Source organism: Mycetomoellerius zeteki, unplaced genomic scaffold (assembly GCF_001594055.1).
Source record: "Mycetomoellerius zeteki isolate Tzet28-1 unplaced genomic scaffold, Tzet1.0 scaffold95, whole genome shotgun sequence".
NCBI lineage: Eukaryota > Metazoa > Arthropoda > Insecta > Hymenoptera > Formicidae > Mycetomoellerius > Mycetomoellerius zeteki.
This window is the reverse complement of record NW_017257990.1, coordinates 975752-996821: the sequence shown is the minus strand read 5'-3', so window position 1 is coordinate 996821 and position 21070 is coordinate 975752. Positions and strand designations below refer to the sequence as shown.

Here is a 21070-nt window from a genome sequence, read left to right as displayed (position 1 = left end):
GGCAGTGTGGCAACTGGCAAATGTATGTAGTGATATGTTGTGAGTCATGCGAGAGTGCTAGTCGAGTAGGGCTACGTTCGGAAATAACACCCGGGTACTCCCGTGTATCATCTTATCCTTATTTAACATTGGGTGAACAATTGGGTGAACAACAAGGATAAAATGATACATGAAGGCATCGGGTGATATTTCCGAACGCAGTCTAGAAGGAATGTTGATAGCCAATGACAAGGCAAATCCATAAGCCGGCGCGCTCACCAATGGCTGCAAACATGAAGGCCATCACACGTACAAAATTTTAGTCGTAATCGTAGGATCGCAAGTAAATCAACCAATCACAATCAAAATTACGATCTCACGTTTTAAAACGGTCGATTGTGATTGGCCGATTTGCTTACGGCCTTACGATTACAACTAAAATTTTTTTATGCTGGGTCTACAAGTCGTAGCAGTCGTAGGGTCTTAAGTCGTAGAAAATTGACCAATCACAGTTAATTATTCTTCTCATATTCGACTGTGATTGATCAATTTTCTACGACTTAAGACTCTACGATTATTACGACTTCTATTATAGACCCCGCATTACATGTGATGGCCTTGTTCCTTTTAGCTGAACTTTTGCACCAGTTCATCTTTCTTCCTTTTCTCTTTAGGAAGAAAAAAAAAGAAGAAAGATAAACTGGTGCCAAAGTCAGCCAAAAAGAACAGGCCTATAAGGGCGTGTTCACATCTTGACGGAAAAGCAGAAAATGTATATAGTCACGTAGTTCCCAAACTGAAAATGGAGGTACTGGCGGTAGTATACGGGTGATTTCGATGGTAACAGGAAAAAAGGCCGGCATGGCCCCTTTCAGATTTCTCTCTACTCCTACCATAGTTCCTACTCACTTTTTTACCAAGCGCGTTGGAGTGAGTAAGAGCCTGCGCACAATGTATCAAATATTAGGAACAGGAATAAATATTAAGATTTCAACCTATTAGAAACCGTGTATTCCGGTGTAACTGATATCTGATGAAATCTTAACATTTATTTCTGTTCGTAATATTTCCTCCATTGTGTGCAGGGCAAAAATTTTAGTCGTAATCGTAAGGTCGCAAGTAAATCGACCAATCACAATCAAAATTACGATCTCGCGTTTAAAAACGCTCGACTATGATTGGCCGATTACGACTAAAATTTTTGTATGTATGATGGCCTTAAGGGCCCTGGCACACAACAAACTTAAGGCAGTAAGACGTAAGCAGTAAGGAAATCAACATGTTGGATTCGCTACTGCTTATGTTATGGCCTTATGGACTCTACTGCGATTGGTCAATTCGCTTACTGCTTACATTTTATTGCTTAAGTTTTTTTGTGTGCCATGGCCTTAACCCCGGATCTACAATAGAGTTTTAAGCCTTAAGCCGTAAGAAATTGACCAATTACAGTCGAATCTGAGGAAAATAATCGACTGTGATTCGTCCATTTCTTATGGGGCTTAAGGCTTAAAACTCTATTGTAGATCCGGACTAATTGGTCAATTTCTTACGGCTTAAGGTTTAAAACACTTATTGTAAATCCGGACTTAAGCGTAGGATGGGAAACCGACGTTGCCACTTTGAACAACGAGATCAGGCATAAAATGGGATAGATATAAGGCCTGTTCTTTTTGGCTAAACTTTTGCACCAGTTCACCTTTCTTCCTTTTCTCTCTAGGAAGAAAGAAAAGGAAGAAAGACGAACTGGTGCAAAAGTTCAACCAAAAAGAATAGGCTATACATTTGATCTTGAAAAGAGAAGATGCCGAGTGCCAAAAATGTAAGCAACGCGAACAGACCTATAATCGCGACCTCGCATGAACTACCGCGCACGTGACTTTTCAATTCTTTTCTAAATCCAATTACAAACTTCCAATCTCGTAATTTTGACTCTCGTAATATAAGATTTACTAAAAGACTTAATATTAGCGCAAAGTTAATCGTGGGTGAAATTGTATGTAAACCTAAAGTTCAATACTATAAAGATCAAATTGTTACATGATAATAGTACGTTATTATTTTTTTGCCTTCTACCCTATATCCTTCTCTTTCTTAATTGCATTATGCGTGCCAGGATCGTTGATTCCACGTGTTTCACGTTAGCACAAGAAGAATCGCCACGTGTTCGACCTCGACGCCTGTGCTCCCCATGTGGCTACTGGCAACATCCCCCGAGGTTACATCCAGGAGGTAACGGCAGAACCATCATCATCAGCGTCAGATAAAAGGGGCCAATATTAATTGCAAAAGGTAATTTCGCGCTGTAACCTCGTGCGCAATATCCGCGTCTCGTCTTTCCCGCGCAACGATCACGTTTCGCTCAATCTTGCCTTAACTACCTAGCGCGGTAATTGACCAATCATAGTTGATTATTCTTCTCATATTCGACTGTGATTGGTCAATTTTCTATGACTTAAGACCTTACGACTGCTACGACTTCTATTGTAGACCCCGCATAAAGCCTGTATCAGACTACCGACCCTGCATGCCGACCCGACTGCCAACTCTGACTGTTGACCAATAATGGACCAATCACATTGAATCAGTCTTATTGTGATTGATCCATTATTGATCGGTAGTCAAAGGCTGCGGTCCACTTGCTTCTTTCAAATGTTCTGAACACTACGCTCCGATTGGTCCATTACTGTCCCGAATGCTACAATTGCTACGTGAACGCTCCAGCCAACCCACCTCCCGAAATGAAGTGTAGTTGGAGTGAAGTGGGAGCGAAAACGATGACGTAATCAGGTTTGCTGGGAGCGTTCCGAAACGTCAAATGGACCAGTCATGTTAGTGCTACAAATGCTCTGTAGCGTTTGAAGCGCTAAGTGGACCGCAGCCAGAGTTGGCAGTCGGGTCGGCCTGCAGAGTCGATAGTCTGATACGGGTAGTATCAGTAAGGCCGGAATTAGACTACGCATTGAAGATTGAGATTGAAGATTGACAAATTCAAATTTGACCAATCGAAACGAAAGGAGCTAAAATTTCTTTGTCCCTATTGGTCAAATTTCAATCTTCAATCTTCAACCTCAATCTTCAATGTGTAGTCTGATTCTGGCCTAATGGATGAGATTGTAAGAATAAAGCCTGATTTATAATGGCCGTAACCGTTAACTTATGCCGGTGCCGGTAAAGTTCAACCATAGGATTTCAATGCTTTCGTTCATACTAACATGCCGTATTAGTATAACGAAAGCATTGAAATCCTATGGTTGAACTTTACCGGCACCGGCATAAGTTAACGGTTACGGCCATTATAAATCAGGCTTAAAAAATTGACCAATCACAGTCGATTATTCTTCTTACATTCAACTGTAATTGGTCAATTTGACTGGTAGTCGACAATTTCGGTTTTTTGTACTACTTACTGCCAGCGCGAGTTGTGATTGGCCACTGCTTTTCCACTTTATGCTTTTCTGTCAAGGTGTGAACGTACCCTAAGGCTGGCGTCCCATCGAGCGGAAATTTACAGCGGAACGGAACAGCACGACCAATCACAACTCTGCAGTCATTATTCTGCTTTCTTTAGGCCGGAATCAGACTACGCATTGAATATTGAGATTGAAGATTGAAAGATTGAAATTTGACTAATCAAAACAATAGAAGCTAAAATTCCTTTGTTCTCACTGGTCAAATTTTAATCTTCAATCTTCAATCTGAATCTTCAATGCGTAGTCTGATTCCGGCCTTACTGCGATTGTGATTGGTCGTGCTTCTGGATGCACCAATCAATAGTGTCAGGTCTGTTCACATTGCTTGAAATCACCAAAAATTTTTTTATCCAAAGTGAGATAAATAGATATTCAGGTGTTGAAGAGAAAGAGAGCGAAAATGCTGAATGCAAAAAGTGCAAGCAACGCGAATAAACCTAATACCAACTAAAAATCTGTACAGTTTTTTTATAACCATAAAGGCGGAAGTCATGCCGGCGGAAGTGGCGGCCACAGCCGACTGTCAAAGCGGATGTCGTCGCCCAAGAAAGAGTAATGGCGTCCGCGACGAAGGCACGGTATTCTCGCGGTTCGTCTGTTACGTCGCGAATTGAACATTGAAACGATTGGTTCAGTTTTAACTTTCATCGTTTTCGTCGAGAACTTTCTCTCTGTAGTCTAGAATTGATCGTGTCTATCTGTAAACGAAGCCCGAGAGAGCTTCTCAATACAAAGCGCTCTGTGAAAGCGTGGCGGCTGAACTGGTGGTTGTGTACGTCTCGTGCAGGAGCACGTCGTCAACGGAGAGAACGTGAATCTGAGTTTCGAAATGTTCGTCGACTCAGCGCGGTAATTCTGATGGTCAACTTTAACCGATCAATCATGAACTGAGAATTTTCGGAATCGCATGTTTCACTATCGTATGTGTGTACTACATCGTCGTACTCATCTTGTGTGCTACATGGAGTAACGTGACGTGTACATATCATTTTTGTCTCTCCTTGAATATGTCTTCCTCGAATTAATTGATTTTTTTTACCTGTAATTATAATTGAACCAAAAAAATGTATATATACATATAATTAATATGAATCTAATTTTTTATAATTGAATCAATACATAACTTGTTAGAAAAGAATGCTGTAGATTTCTCTTGAAAGCATCTTTTTTCGCAGAAATCATATATTATATATAAAAATTGAGCTAAGTTGAAGTATTTTAATAAACAATAAAAATAATTAATGAAGAATGCAATATATGTACAATTATATTAATATTGTTATTTTAATTTAATTTTATTTAGATACTTATAATTTATATAGAATCAATTGTTAAAAAATTTAATTGAGAGTTGTCAACTAATGATTTTATTTATTATGCTTAAAAGAGGAATATAAAAATCTTTAAATGGTATAATATAATTAAATTCACAATTAAATGCAATTTCTTATTTGACTTAACATATTATTTCGGAATTTTTAAATTATAGTTTATTTTATGTAAAGAATTAATATATTTTTTATATTTTTTACAGGGTCCTTTACCAGAATGGATCTATCGACTGATCATAGGGTTATTACTGTCATGATGAAATATATCTGACCTCTGTTGTCCAAATAAGCTGGAGAACGTGTAATTTGAATTAATTGCCTGTATTTATATCCTCTCATAATGTCTGCAAACATTCAATTTGCAAATCCGCCACCGGCTGTAAGCCTGCCCAACATGTCTGTGCCACCACCTACGACTCCGAATTTGTCAGCACCACCACCAAATTTAACCACTATAAACACATCGGGAAGTTATCAGCATCGATATACAAACCATAGAGAAGGCAATCGCGGTTTCTTTAAACCATTTAGACCTTATCATGCTCCAAAAATTGTTACTGGAGGACAAGAGACTTTGCAAGATGAATTTGATGGCAAGAGACTGAGGAAATCTGTTATGCGAAAGACTGTTGATTATAACTCCGCCATCATTAAAAGCTTAGAAGTAAGTATAAGTTTCATTGTAAATTAATTAAAATAATATTTTCCGATGTCATATCTAAACTCTTGAATTTTTATAGAATCGAGTATGGCAGCGGGACTATAGGGATCGTCGCGCGCTTCAGCCAGATGTAATATATTATCCCGATTTACTCCCTCCACCAAGTTATATTGACAACCCTATAAATGCAGTTACCACGAGGTTCGTAAAAACGGCTACCAATAAAATGCGTTGTCCAATTTTTTGTATGGCTTGGACTCCAGAGGGTAGACGTCTTGTCACTGGCGCTTCGAGTGGAGAATTTACTTTGTGGAATGGCCTCACTTTCAATTTTGAAACTATTCTGCAGGTATATTTTATGTTATAAGTGTAGTATAGAATTAATATCTTGCTTGAAGACAATTGAAAGGCAATAACTTTCTTATTTTAAATTTATATATGTATATATATGTATATATATAATAATAGTTTTGTAACTTATTTTATTATATTGAGATGTCTTGAGAGATAGAACTTTGTATGATTTTATAATTCTTATAATAGTTTTGAATATCTTGTAGAATATAGAGATTATTTTGTTGTATAAATGATAATTTTATAATCTTTTATTTTTATTATTGCGTACTGTAATAACTTATAACTTTCAAAAAAATTTCTCTGACGGGAAAAATTAATTTATTTGTTTAGGCACATGACAGCCCGGTCAGGACAATGGTATGGTCACATAATGAAAGCTGGATGGTAACAGGGGACCACGCGGGCTACGTGAAATATTGGCAGAGCAACATGAACAATGTCAAGATGTTTCAAGCACACAAAGAAGCGATTAGAGGACTCAGGTATATCATCCACCACACTAGTCCTTACGTCTCTTGCGTCACTGTTGCCGATCGGTCCATCCTTGCCGTAGTTAGGATATCGGACGTGACTCTTCTTCTCTTCCTTTTCTGGTTTTGTGCAGTTTCTGGCAAAGTAATAGTGTTTCTTGTATGGGTACACAGGTGATTTTAAACGAGTTTCAATATAAAACATCGGATAGAATATAACGAAATATGACATTTCCGTCGTGAACCATGGAATGAACCATGGAATGTTTATGAAAGAAGCTAATTGTTAAATATCTCGATCGAATTCGTGTAAAAAAGTTTTGATATCTTTTGCCGAATTAGAGGATTTTTGGAATGGAATAGTTTTCATCGCGTATAAAAATATTTTCAGTATATTCTGGCAGATATTTTTAAAACAATAAATTTTTAAAAAGTACAATAGAATTTGCAAAACTAATAAATAAATATTTTTACCGCATTTTTATCGCGATGTAAAAATCAGTATACAAGGATAGTGTAAATTTTTTGCGTACATTATATGCGCGTATCGATATAATTTATTATTTGTATTTATAGAGTCCTAGGGACCTAACTTTCGATTAACTAACTATTCCATATAATAGTATCGATAATGCGTTCATCACACATCGAAGTGACACACATTTTAAATTAAGTTGTTATAATGCTATTAGGTCCTTATGGCTCTCGTTTTTAAGCTGTTTATGTGGCTAGATTATTTATTCGGCAAAGATGTATGTTTTAGATAAATAAAAGAAAAATATATATATACATATATGGCAATACCTAGTCGAGATTCCCATATAATGATAAATAAAAGATGAAATATCCTGTGTCCTTCTTATATCGTTTAAGTTTCAATAAAGTTAAATAAAGACATTATTATTGCATGGCTATGAAAATAAAATATTTTATCTTTAGTTTATGTGTCACTTGTGCCCTTTCGCAGATGAGTGAGAGAGAGAGAGAGAGAGAGAGAGCGAGAGAGAGCGTAACAGACAAATATAAGACATAATTCATGTACACTTCGGACATTTTTTTGTGCAATAAATGTTAAATTTTGAAAAAAAAATTACTATTAATACATCACTCGGTGGTCATGTGGCATCAAAAATCAATCTTAATTTTACCCAGATGAAACTGTTTCACTACCTGACAAATAATGGGATTTTATTTGAGTGCCAGATATGACTGTCGCGGATGGTTTTTTGTTTATTTACAATATATGTTTATACATATAAAGATTCCTTTTTTTATTACTGATCTCTGGCTATTTCTCACAATAGCGTACTCGTAAAATTCGGCTGTATGTTTTCTATCACATTTGTTCTGGTTAAAATTCGGGATTACTACACTCATGTGCACGACTTTGTGTACACATTTGCTCGCATTTCTTTTCTGTCTCTCCGCGCGTATACTGCTATCAGCAACACACTGGGAGAATCAACGAAAAAAAAGGACTAACTTTCCCTAGGAGCTATTATAAAATGACTACTTGATATACATTCAATTATGATTTACAATTTAGATTTATTCGACACATTGAGTTTTCATTGTGTGATTTAAGACTATAAAAGTTTAACAAAAACATATAAATTGGTGCAACTAGAGCATATTAAAAAAGATTTTTTTAATTATAGTATATAACAACAGCTATATAATTTAAAGAACTTTTAAAGAAATCCATAAAAAATGTTGATAATTTGATAACGTATTTTCTATATATTTTTGCATATATATACATAATATATATATATTATATATATGTGTATACATATATGTCAACATTGCATGCGGTAGTTATAATAAAAATAATGAGGAATCAGTAATAAATGTAGGCAATTGTATGTTTGACTCAATGCTAAAAACTAACGAGTTATACCGTAACAATGTCCGTAAGATGTATCATGTTTTTCATATCATTTCTTTATAATATATAACTATTTTACTATTCTTTCTTATCAGATTTTTCTTCGCTTTGCTATAACAAAATGATTTAATTTTTTGTAAAATGAATTCAATAAAAATTCGTATAGACAACAATTGTATTTATTTTCTTACAATTAGTCATTTCAAGATATTAAACTATTATTTTCTTATTTCTTAAACTAATTATATGAATTTTTGATATATTACAATGTTACAATAAATGGTTAATGCTTTTTCAATATATCCCGCAAATTTAATTAATTGCTCCAGCTTGTTTTTAATTTTTTATTATGGATATTGGCAAATATTAGTACAATTTTTTATTATGTATAGTAATGCATTGTTCAAATGTAACTTGTTTTTTTTGGGCGGGTAGTTTCAGTCCGACGGATCACAAATTGGCAACTTGCAGTGATGATGGAACTGTCAGAATTTGGGATTTTCTTCGCTGTCACGAGGAACGAATTCTCAGGGGTATAAGAATCTTTGATCTTATTTATTAATAATATACGAAATGTATCTTTTTTTTGCTTATTATTTAAATAGTTTAGTTTTGACATATATATATTTTTTATTTTTATAAATTATATATTTCATATACATACATATATATATTACTATTATATATATATATATATGATAGTCTACTTTTTAAAATAGAATTTTTATTCCATTATTAAAAACAAATGACTTTTTTTTCGAAATTTTACATTATTCGATTTTATCTTATTATTTAGCAAATAAAAAATCACACGTACATACATACATATATTAAACACAATAGTATTTTTTCTACAGGTCATGGTGCAGATGTCAAATGTGTACATTGGCATCCACAAAAGAGTCTAGTCATTTCTGGCAGTAAAGACAATCAGCAGCCAGTGAAACTTTGGGATCCGAAAACTGGACAGTCTCTGGCGACTCTTCATGCACATAAATCTACCGTGATGGATGTCAAGTGGAATGAAAACGGTAACTGGTTGGTAACTGCATCAAGAGATCATCTCTTAAAACTTTTCGACCTCAGGAATCTTAGTCAAGAAGTTCAGACTTTTCGTGGCCATAAAAAGGAAGCGTCTAGCGTCGCGTGGCATCCAAGCCACGAAGGTCTCTTTTGTAGTGGTGGTAGTGATGGCGCCATACTCTTCTGGCATGTTGGGTACGTATTGTTCTTGTCTGTAATCATAGTACATAATCACTTTTGATTTTACTTATATGATTGCTATTTTTCTTAATACTAAATTGATATTGCAGTTAACTTTATCTTGAATTTCAGAGCGGATAAGGAAGTAGGAGCGATAGAACAAGCGCACGATAGCATAGTTTGGACATTAGCTTGGCATCCATTGGGTCATATCTTGTGTTCTGGCAGTAACGATCACACGTCTAAATTTTGGACGCGTAACAGACCAGGAGATCTGATGAGAGATAAATACAATCTCAATACATTACCGGCAGGTTCGGCCGGTATCGATGATCACGAAATTGGTACTGAATATTTCCTAAAATTATTTTAATGATATGATATAACATTTAATATATCTTATTTTCTCTCTTTCTCTCTCTCTCTCTAATATCTTATTTCGCTTTATTTGCCTTAGCTGATGAAGCAGCAGTGATACCTGGTATGGGACCAGAGGATAGAATCAATGCAGATTGTGAATCTGAGGAGAAAAACGGTGGAATCCCCGGTCTGGATTTAGATCACGCTGTGGACGAGGGCAAGAAATTCGCCAATAAGAAAGTTCCGTACAGTAAACCGATACCGCGAAATTTCCAGGCACAGTGGAACGAAATAGAAGGCGAAGATGAGCAAGTCGAATTAGTTAATCAGTTCGTCAATCAATTAATAGAGACAACGCCAGGTGCCGTGCCACTAAACGAAGTTACGCCCAACGCTATTATATTATATGGGAAAATGATTCCAGTGGAATGTAAGCAATATATTTTAGTAAAATAAGTATAATCAGTCTTAAACATATATATCGTTCTAAGCATATCGTTAAAGCATATTAATTTAAAAAAAATATGCAGTTACATATAGTTATTAAACTGAGTTGCATCTTTCAGCTGGCTCCAAACTGGCACAGGCAATCAGTAAAGGAACCGAAGCTATAAACAAACTAGTATTTTCTGGTGAAGTAGAAGAACTACGGGAGTTGGTATGTCCAACGAATGAAGATGACGTCGAAGAATATCTGCTGGACGACAAAGAGATCGATTATTCTAAAGTGCCCAACGTAAATTTGCCACCACCCTTGCCTAGTTCCAAATTCGCACAGAATCCGGAGCTGTTGAAATCGCTGAATCGTGGCGGCAAGCGTAAGTTCGATCAGCTGATCGGCTGGAGCGATGGTGGAGCTAGCGATCGTACATCTAAGATGCATCAGCCAGTCTTCAGTGGTGTGATTACGGAAGACTCGCAGTCCAATGACACTGATTTGAGATTTGGCAAGTCAAGTCTCGCCGCGGAGAGCAATTCCTTCCATAGCGGCCAGGATGAAGATCATAGGAGGAGTGGTCTTCACGATCTATCGAGAAGTAATCGTGGCGATGAGGATCTTAGATTTAACATGTCTGCCGGTCCTGGTAGACCCAGTTCACTCAACGAATATGATTCGCGCAGCAACAGTTTTGCGGACAAAGATTTTCGTAATTTCTTGTCATCCAAGTCTTTGAATGATGACGATTATGACGAGCGGGAACATGATAATGCTGGCGGCCGCTGGGACGACGAAGAGGCCGATGGATCGCGTGGCAAATTGGACAGTACATTCGGCAACAATTTTGACAAACGCGACAATGGCGTAGCAATGGGCATGGGTAACAATATGCATGGTCATATGGCTGGCATATCGCATCTGCCGAATCATCATAACATGCAAAATATTAATCCCAACATGCCGCCACCGATACCAAGCCTAGTGCCGCATCCCAACATGTCACAGCATCCTGGCATGCAGGGTAAATCGCCACATCCTGGTATGCCCGGTATAGATGGCCCGATGCCATCCCATATAATGCCGCCCCATCCAAACATGCATCCAGGCTTTGGACCCAATGGACCGCCGCCCGGTGGTTTCGGACCCAATTTTCGACCACCACCGCCGAATAGCAATTTTGGCCCAAATCATTTTAGACCAAATCCAATGCTACCATTTGGACCGAATCAGGGCCCGCCGCCGTTTGGCAATAATTTTCAGGGACCGCCCAACTTCCGCGGACCAAATGTCGCTCCGATGAATTTCGAACGACCAAGTTTCGGACCTAATTTCCGCGGCCAAACTCCACAGGGTCAGTTGAACAATTTTAATTCCAACTTTGGCAACTTTGGCAAAAACGGTCCCAATCGCGGCATAAGTCGTGGTGGTGGCGATATGGGCAGGGGCGGCTATAATAATCGCGGCAGAGGACGTGACAACGATCAATCGAGAGGAGGCAGGGGAAGAGACAATTATTGAAGAGATTTCTCAGAATAATGTGCGTGATTGTTGACAATGTTCTTATACCTCGATCTAAACTGTCTTGCATGAACTGTTCAGTGAAACTTTGACTCAGTATATAAGATAATGTGACACGGCGCCCTCGAGTAAGTGAACTCTGTTACTCATGTATGTGAAAATACCCGGTATTCATATGGTATTTTATGAAGTATATAGATATATATAGATATATAAGATATATAAGATATATATATGTATATATATATACTACTATATATTATATATATATATTTCTCCTTCTTTTTACGATTCGCCTATTGAGCTAAACAATCGAGTACTCTGTGTGTAAGATTTGCGCAAGTCGATTGTACAGAGAGGGTGAATAATTAAACTTTCTTTAAAGAAGAAAGAAGAGAGACAGAGACACGAGAACGAATCGCTGATTCAGATTTGAATTTACTCTGAATCGAGTTGATTTATGTGGTGCAGTATGCTACAATATGAACAGTTTTTTTTTTCAAGATGGAGAAACACGAAATTGTAATATAATGTATTAGGGATTGGCGACACGAATACTAATCCGATAGAAACTGTTCACAAGCTGCCTTGCGAGGAAATTCTTATTCCATATGTGTCGGCAAGCATTAATCGCGTTGGGTGATGTATCATCCTAGAGGAGAATGAACACGAATGTATGACTGACTTTTGTGTCTGTTTATCGTCCGAAGGATGTGAGAGTGCCGGAACAGTCTATCAACTATTAATAAAACGGAATAACATAAAGCATCTTTCGTTTCTGCCCTATTTTCGCATGTGTTATACGATAAGCGAGCGAGCTCAACTGGGATAACCGTGACATAAAGGAAAAAGAATTTTTTAAAGATTTAAAAAGGAAAGTTTTCAAATAGTATATATTATTGAACTTGATGCAACAGAGAGTTGTAAAGAAGTAAGTTTCTTATAACTTTAATCATAAAGTTATCCATTTAAAGATTATAAATTGTGACTTATTTCACGCTACTAATTTGAAAGCTTGTAATACTATATTTCTCTTAGTATCTTTATACATATCTGTTGAATATATATAGCTATAATTTTTTACAACTACTTATGTAACAATTATTAGATTATTGTTGAAAACGCTATTCTAATGTCACAATTATCCTGATTGAATTTATATCGATTTTCTCTTGATCTTGTATAATATGCAAATGTAATACAGCGAATATCGAATCATGATGAAATTTTGAACGGAAATAGGATTACATATTAGAGATCGAAACCGATAATGATAACGAGTCAATGAGTTTAATGTTTCATACTGTAAATTTGTGTTTTTATAGTTGCACATAAAAAAATTAAGGTACATTTTCTCTATATAAATTTTATCGAAATGCGAATTTGATCTGTTTCGATCTCTGAATTATGTTCCTCATTAGGAACATTTTGAATTGTAATTTGATATATCCATCGATTTATTTCAAAGAACGTACATAATTTGCGTTATTTATTAATTATCAATAAATTGCATTCTTTTAATAATAACTCGTTGAGAGAGAGACTTGATTCTTTTTTTATGTAGTGGTAGAACTACAATCCTTTGTGTGAGGTGAGGTTATATAGTTCGCAGCAGTTCGCAAAACATAACCTTCAAGTTGCAGAGTCACATGCTATTTTTGCAACGGATAAATATTATCTAATAAGAACGATGGGCAAGAAAGGCAAAAAAGCAGGTGGTAATTTAGGAAAATCTTTAATCAGGGATCGATTTGGATCTACGAAAACTAAGAGAAACAACAATGAGTCTATGGTAAAACAATAAATTGTTGTAACCTTTTCTTTTAAATGTCTTTTTTGACAAGTGTAGGGCTTGTGTAGTTTTTGGCGAGTTGGGATTAATTCCACAGATGTTTCATAAACAATGCAATTTGAAAAAGTATTCTGTCATGTTCACATTTTTAGTCATTGCAAATAACATATTCATTCATGACGTTTATTAGAAATTTTACCAGTTGCTAAATGTATCTACTAAGTATTTCATCTATGATATATTTGTTAATAAATTGTTGATAAACCATTATTTAGAATATTTTTCTTGCTTTTTATATAGCTTCACACTGCAGAGATCAATGACGGTTATGATTGGGGTCGACTTAATTTGCAATCAGTTACAGAGGAGAGTTCGTTTCAAGAGTTTCTGTCGACCGCTGAACTTGCAGGAACCGAGTTTACTGCAGAAAAATTAAATATTAAATTTGTGAATCCCAGTAGTAGTGGCTTGCTTTCAAAGAGTGAAAAGGAAAAAATATTGGAAATACAAGAAAGAAACAAGGGCCTTGTTAAGATACCTAGAAGGCCCAAGTGGAACACTTCCCTAAGTGCTCAGGAATTGCACACTCTTGAGAAAGAGGCATTTTTAGAATGGAGACGCAATTTGGCCAAGTTGCAAGAAGTGGAAGGATTGATATTAACGCCTTATGAAAGGAATTTAGAGTTCTGGCGACAATTATGGAGGGTAGTAGAACGCAGCGATGTAGTTGTACAAATTGTAGATGCACGCAATCCACTGCTCTTTCGCTGCGAAGATTTGGAATGTTATGTTAAAGAAATAAATCCTAATAAATTAAATATGATTCTTCTTAATAAAGCAGACTTTTTAACGGACGAGCAAAGAGAGGCATGGGCAAAATATTTTACAGACTTAAATGTACGAGTGGCCTTTTTTTCTGCTACGTTAGCAGCAGAAAAACAGTCAATACAAGAAGAAGATGAAGATGAGGCAAAATCGATAGATAAAAATGATGATTGTTTGAATAAAAAGGATGAAAGTAGTACTGACGAGTGGCACTCTGAATTTGCTTCGGAATCAGAGTATGAAAGCGCGGAAAATAGTATCATTGACGGTGATACGTCTACTGTACCTAATATAGAAATTGATAATGACAAACAAATGGAAGCTCAATATGCAATGGAGAACTTAAAAATCTCTACGACAGAGGAAGACAAAACAAAGAAAATAGTTAATTCATCGAAATTATTAAATAGAGATGATTTCGTGGAATTATTTAAAATAATTTTTAATGGTAATAAAACCTACACAGATGGAGTAACGACGATTGGTTTGGTAGGATTTCCGAACGTTGGAAAAAGTTCTACTATCAATGCTTTGCTCATGGATAAAAAGGTTTCGGTGTCTGCCACACCGGGTAAAACTAAGCATTTTCAAACTTTGTATTTAGACAAGGATTTATTATTATGTGATTGCCCAGGTTTGGTGATGCCAAGCTTTCTTTGTACAAAAGCGGAGATGATCTTAAATGGTATATTGCCGATTGATCAGATGCGAAATCATGTTCCAGCAATTACATTGCTGGCTACATTGATACCTAGGTACATTCTAGAGGATCTTTATGGTTTTATGTTACCTATACCATCCGAGGGAGAAGATTCAAATCGCGCTCCAACTGCAGAGGAGCTTTTAAATGCGCACGGTTGTATGTAATCAGTTTAAATTGAAATATATTAAAAAGTATTAAAATTAAAACCCCTAATTTTATATTTATAATATTACATGTTGTATATATATAAATTATGATTTATGTTCACACATTTATTTAATAATTATAATGTATATTTCTATAAATTGATATCGTATTTGTTTGCAGATAATAGAGGTTTTATGACACAGAACGGTCAACCAGATAATCCACGTTCAGCCAGATACATTTTGAAAGATTTCGTTAATGGTAGATTGCTATATTGCGTTGCACCGCCAACGTTTAATCAAGAACGCTTTCACATGTTTCCGCCGCGACGTCGTAATATATCCGCGAACAGACACGTACCACCCCGAACGATTCGCGTAAACGAAGGATGTCGAGTAACGGTCAACGCTGTAGATCGGAAATTTTTTCAGGATGCTCACATCAAGAAGATTTGTGAACCTGTGCTGCAACACTCTACAATGTAATGTCAAAATGTTGGCTTTATTTAAGTCACTCTTATACAATAGTGTGACAATAATCATATAATCTATTAAAATGTGGTCGAATTCTAATCGAATGACACTTCGTCATACATGATTGAAATATATGTACATTATAAGTGTTTATAGACTTATCAGAATGTCTCGTATTACTTCATATACAAAATTCATTTGACTGGTATAATTAATTTCCAGGCACGCGGGATCAACGGTTAGTTTAACAGAATCGGTCGACGGTCATTCAGATAGAATCAAAAAACCATGGAAAATTATAAATAAACACGTTAATAAAAATAAACGTGAGAAGGCTCGAAGATTGTATGCTCATCTTGACCAACACTGAGTACAAAACATGTGAAAAATACTATCGTTTTGCATTTTCTCAATCATAGCTATACGATTATGTATATATAATATGTGTATATAACACTGCACGTTCGAATATATATACATATGTATATATACTCGAATATATGTACATATAATGTATATATATATATATTTATATACTCGAACATATTTTTTTGTACCTCGAATATATGAATATATAAATTACATATACATGTATATTATATACACGTATGTTGTAGATTTATATTCAGATGTAATCGTGCACAATACATGTACATGTATGTATATACTTAAATATTATAATGTTTTATATTTTATACTTTCTGCATTTATTCTTTATCCCTTTTTCGTTTCATGCTTGAAGATTGATACTATTCTACAGATTTCGTTTAATCCTGATGTGATGTGAATCGACTTTATCAACTAGAATATTAACTTCAATAGTATACCATGTTAGTTTAGATTCCATGAGAATAACCGTTAAATAGGAAGCACAAGCGGATTTCTCCGTTCGAGTTAAAATTTAGTCCACCTGATTTGGTGGCTGAATATACATATATACGCGCAGTAAATTATATATAATTTAATTTCTGTTATAAATAAATTCCAAGTTCGATGAACACCAGATTCCTGATAATTCTTGTCTCGATGACGGATTTTTCAGTAAAATAACACAGTGTGCAATATTGTTCTTGCAAACTTGGCCTCAAATTCATGGAGTAGTTCATCTATATCATTGTCTAAGTCTTCGCTATTTGCCAACTAAAACACATATTTGCGTATTACAAAATTGAAATATTTCAAAATATAACTTAAAGTTAAAAATATATATACCACTGTTACTAGCTCGCATATAAGAAACGAGCCTACTGTGGCCTCTTCGTGATTATCCTGAATGTCAATATTGATCAAATGTACAGGTTGATTATCTTCTTTAGTTCTAGATTCCATGCATTCGATTACTTGATCATACACACGTTCCTCGCATGTAATTAGAATATCAAATTTATCCTTGGACATTTGAAACCGTTCCGGTCTAGGTTTTATTCGACGGTTCCGATCCAACATATGTAGTAAACCATTCTGTGTATAACTGTATTAATTGTTAAGGGATAATTAATATAGAAGACAGCATTGTACAAAGAAAAATTCTTTTTTTATTTAAATAAATTAAAATTAGCAGCTTAATAGCAGAAACTTATAAAGGTAACAAAGCAGATTTATATTTTTAATATTACATATGTTAGAAAAGTATCGAAAGGCTTGTTTATATACAAAGGATACTATTGCTTGTCTTTCATCAATAAATCATTGTAGATCTCATCGTATGAAGTTCCAAAGTCGTAGATATTAGGGCGGTCTGGTGCAGTACCAGGTAATTTGACCTTGTCTCCAGTTCCAAATGATTTCACATTAAATCCCTTTTTGCTGAAACAATCATATTTTTAAATGAGATGCATACTTTATGCAACAATCTTTATTTCAATTATTAAATATTGCAATATTTTGGGGGATTTAGAATAGCAATTTGAGAATAAGTAGCAAAAATTGCATTCTACAAGAAGAAAGTCACAAATCACCGAGGATGTAATCGCCAATGGATTAATCGGTTTGCACGAGGTTAATCATTGACCGATACCTCAGAAAAGCATGTGCCTCCATGCTCCTGTTCATGTTACTGGAACATATTACAGCTACGCTGATGGAATTTGGTGCTGGCATTTTTCCGCGCGTTCTATCAACGGTAAAAGAGCCGTGATAGAGTCGTGAAATCGCCTAACCAAAGATAATCTCACGTTTGAAGGTTGTATTTGAAAGGTTACAAAGGATGCATGTGATACGCGACGTATAAATTTTTTATGCAAGTGTAATTTATTTTCTTTTATCTCAATCTAATCGAAGCGTAATGGAGGCGCAATGCAGCCCGAGCGAACGTTAATCATTCCCCGCGGCGAGATGATATTATGCTAACGGATTATTTAGAAGCAATTACGGGAAAATCCCGAACGCTATCACGATCCACGACGATCTGTCTGTCAGGATTTTTGCTCCGTCGATAAAGACGTTGGAGATGTTCTTTAGTGACATCTAAACAGATAAACGTAATACGACATAGTTAAAAAGAGCCGTTATCGACAGAAATACGCCGGGAATAAAAAAAAATCAAACTCGAACAATATAACATTAAAATTTACGAAACTAATGCCTGGTTTATGCTTCGGTCTTAACTCTAAAATCCTAAAATTCAGCAAATAGAATACAGATTTCAGTTAGGACCAATTAAGACTGGCAGCCCTATTGACTGAATTTTAGAATTTTAGGGTTAAGACCGAAGTATAAACTAGGCATAATAAATCATAAAATTAATATTATCAGTTTCTTACTCTCAGTCACTTAAATCCTTCAACAGGAACGCAACTTCCGTAATAATGTCGGTCTTTAATATAATTATTTCGTCGCGCGGTGACAAAAAAAACATTTGGTTATATTTATTATTTTCCAAGTGAAATGTCTTTTATAAGATAATTATATTTTATACATATAATGTATTAAATCTTATCAGATATAACAATCAGTTAATTTCTTCGTATGTATATTTGGTACATACACATCGTGGTCAGCATGGTCCACCGGGTCGACGTTTGGCACCATGATGGTGGTTTATTGGCAGTTCAAACTGGTGCAAACTTCAAGCAGTTGAAGCGCCTGTGATTTGAAGGTATGCTTCGTTTTGGCGCATGCAGGCGGAAGTTCTTTGAAAAGTGATTCGTTTTATCGCGTGCACGAGATTCTTCGAAAAGTGCTTCGTGTGCATAAACGTGCTCGTTCATCACACTTTTCTCTAAGAAAGAGTCGCTCGGAAATCGTCCAGAGCCCTCATCCCGGTGAGTAAAGTCACCGACGAGATATTATTAAAGACCGACATCCTTATGGGAGTTCGCATTCTTGTTAATATTGAAGTGATTAAGAGTAAAAAAACTGATAATATTGTACTAATTTTATAATTTATTAGTTTAGTAGACGTGTTTATCGGTGTACGTGCATTTAAAACTGAATAATACTCGATTTTTCTTTAAAATTGTGATTTCAGTGTTATCGTCAAAGTTCGATTATCAACAGAGATAATAACTGCAGAGAAAAAAATTGTAATTTTTCGACAATATATAGGATATTATAGCTTTACAAATATGCATATTTATTTATAGAGCATTTATGTAATAAAATATCATGAATTTAATAATGTATTAGTCAAATATTTATGTTAATAATAGCAAATTTAATATCAATTATCGATAATGTCAGCGTTCTTCGATTACCTCCGGGCCCTTGGGGCCCTTTTTATACCGCCGAAAATTTGCCCAGGGTTGACGGTCTTTAATAGTATCTCGTCGGTGGTAAAGTTGACGAGTTTGTTTGCCGAGGTTATGCATTACATCGTTATCATATACAGGGTGTCTCTAAATCCCTGCATACGGAGTACAAGACGTGATACTTTATGCTAAAACGAACAACTTTTTCCTTTGACAAAATTGCGTCCGACAAATAATATTTGCGCTTATTTTTATTTGTTAACTTCAACCTGCTCTCCTGCAAAAACTACTTATCGGACGCAATTTTGTTAAAGGAAAAAGTTTTTTTTTATGTTAAAACGAACAACTTTTTCCTGTAATAAAATTACATTTGATAAATAATTTTTGCGTTTATTTGTATAACTTCAACCTGCTTTCCTGCAAAAACTACTTATCGGATGCAATTTTGCTACAGGAAAAAGTTATTCGTTTTAGCATAAAATATCACGTCTTGTACTCCGTATGCAGGAATTTAGAGACATCCTGTATATCCTTCAGTTATGCATACGTTTGTTGTGTGTGTGTGTGTGTGTGTGTGTGTGTGTGTGTGTGTGCTTTATTTTTCATATACCGTTCTTTTTAATTTTTGAAATTTAACGAAAAGCGATCGATTAAATATATATATATTTTATCTCATGGAAATGGGATAAAAATATATTAATACAAATTAATAACGTTCACAAGGCATAGTTTAAATGATGACCCCTACAATACAAAGTTGCACGAAAGTTGCAGTAACACTGCTGCAACATTGCATATTACAGCAATATTGCAGAGATTTTGCAGCGATATTGCTGCAAATTCTGTGCTGTATGGGGAGGAACTAAGAGATTGTTATTTTATACAATTGTTTATTGTCTAAAATTATGATAAATTTGATTAATTTTTTATGAGCGGTTCGCGAGAATTAATTAAGCTATTGGCGTCTTTCTACAAATTGCACGCGAAATTCGCGCGCTCTCGAGTCGGGGTGAATTAAAAAGGCTCGTCATTAAATTGCATAATGCCGGTCGCGGATCTGTTACAAAACCACGAAATAATGACTAGCGCCGCGTATACTTGGTCGGGATACAGTCGACGCGACTTGGGACGCTCGATGAAGATTGCGTGTCTCGAACTCAGAGGCCTGAATTAAGGCGGGGCCCAGGCTTCGACGAGACTTCAATTTCGCGCTCGATGATTCTTGCAAGATTAGTGCCCGGTGTCGCGATCCTCCGAAAGAGAACGTGAATAGTCCGAACAGATTCGGCGAGCGTTTTGAATAAGGATCGAAGGAGCGCTAAAATTACATGTATAATACCACGATTGTATGCTGCCGTTTCTATCACATCATCTCATTTTCTACCCAGTTTCTACCGCAATCTTTTATAATAATCGAATATTCTTTCATTAATTTGAAATCTATTTTTCTTCAATAGAAATATATTTATAGCTTCCGAAATTATTATACGTATATTAATTTAATGAATAAAAATGAGAGACTTTTGATGAATTAAACTTTGAAAAAATGTTTATTATTATTATTATTATATACTATTATTATTTCAAACTAGTTAGAATTGTCTAAAAATAATGTAAAAATGAGACGTTGTATATACATATTAATTTTTACTTTATCGATTGTTACGAAATCATTTTCTTTCTTCCTTAAAATAGGACATAATATAAGAAAAATTCCTTTTATTTAATTTCCTTTTAAATGAGCCGTTTATTTTGAAAGTGGCCT

At 35.3% G+C, this 21070-nt stretch overlaps 3 protein-coding genes across 4 annotated transcripts; 2 read left to right on the top strand and 1 right to left on the bottom strand.

Moving 5' to 3' along the window:
- The first annotated feature begins 3904 nt into the window (after nt 1-3904).
- On the top strand, nt 3905-11838 carry Wdr33 (WD repeat domain 33). Of its 2 annotated transcripts, none has more exons than XM_018460605.1 (9): nt 3905-4298; nt 4984-5444; nt 5521-5790; nt 6129-6280; nt 8592-8689; nt 9014-9374; nt 9492-9703; nt 9817-10149; nt 10286-11838. In XM_018460605.1, exons 2-9 carry the CDS (start codon nt 5121-5123, stop codon nt 11674-11676), a joined length of 3141 nt encoding a protein of 1046 aa, XP_018316107.1. In that variant the 5' UTR covers nt 3905-4298; nt 4984-5120; the 3' UTR covers nt 11677-11838. The 2 variants fall into 2 exon arrangements, with proteins under 2 accessions (XP_018316107.1, XP_018316106.1); XM_018460604.1 differs by having other exon boundaries at nt 3905-4427.
- Nucleotides 11839-13295: 1457 nt separating this feature from the next.
- On the top strand, nt 13296-16072 carry Ns3 (nucleostemin 3). The gene is made up of 4 exons (XM_018460535.1): nt 13296-13468; nt 13769-15152; nt 15324-15624; nt 15839-16072. Exons 1-4 carry the CDS (start codon nt 13367-13369, stop codon nt 15984-15986), a joined length of 1935 nt encoding a protein of 644 aa, XP_018316037.1. The 5' UTR covers nt 13296-13366; the 3' UTR covers nt 15987-16072.
- Nucleotides 16073-16233: 161 nt separating this feature from the next.
- On the bottom strand, nt 16234-17716 carry Ssu72 (Ssu72 CTD phosphatase). Its single transcript, XM_018460540.1, has 4 exons — nt 17634-17716; nt 17279-17422; nt 16829-17087; nt 16234-16756 (listed from the first exon to the last, which is right to left on the bottom strand). The coding sequence occupies exons 1-4, from the start codon at nt 17714-17716 to the stop codon at nt 16655-16657; spliced, it is 588 nt and encodes a 195-aa protein (XP_018316042.1). The 3' UTR covers nt 16234-16654.
- Nucleotides 17717-21070: the final 3354 nt, after the last annotated feature.

Coding starts and splice junctions, on each gene's coding strand:
- Wdr33 (XM_018460605.1), top strand. CDS start 5,121: ATGTCTGCAAACATTCAATTTGCAAATCCGCCACCGGCTGTAAGCCTG. Junction 5,791..6,128: donor ATTTTGAAACTATTCTGCAG/GTATATTTTATG, acceptor TTATTTGTTTAG/GCACATGACAGCCCGGTCAG. Junction 9,704..9,816: donor TATCGATGATCACGAAATTG/GTACTGAATATT, acceptor TATTTGCCTTAG/CTGATGAAGCAGCAGTGATA.
- Ns3 (XM_018460535.1), top strand. CDS start 13,367: ATGGGCAAGAAAGGCAAAAAAGCAGGTGGTAATTTAGGAAAATCTTTA. Junction 15,153..15,323: donor GCTTTTAAATGCGCACGGTT/GTATGTAATCAG, acceptor ATTTGTTTGCAG/ATAATAGAGGTTTTATGACA. Junction 15,625..15,838: donor GTGCTGCAACACTCTACAAT/GTAATGTCAAAA, acceptor ATTAATTTCCAG/GCACGCGGGATCAACGGTTA.
- Ssu72 (XM_018460540.1), bottom strand. CDS start 17,716: ATGCCAGCACCAAATTCCATCAGCGTAGCTGTAATATGTTCCAGTAAC. Junction 17,423..17,633: donor GAGGCACATGCTTTTCTGAG/GTATCGGTCAAT, acceptor TGATTGTTTCAG/CAAAAAGGGATTTAATGTGA. Junction 16,757..16,828: donor TATGCGAGCTAGTAACAGTG/GTATATATATTT, acceptor TATGTGTTTTAG/TTGGCAAATAGCGAAGACTT.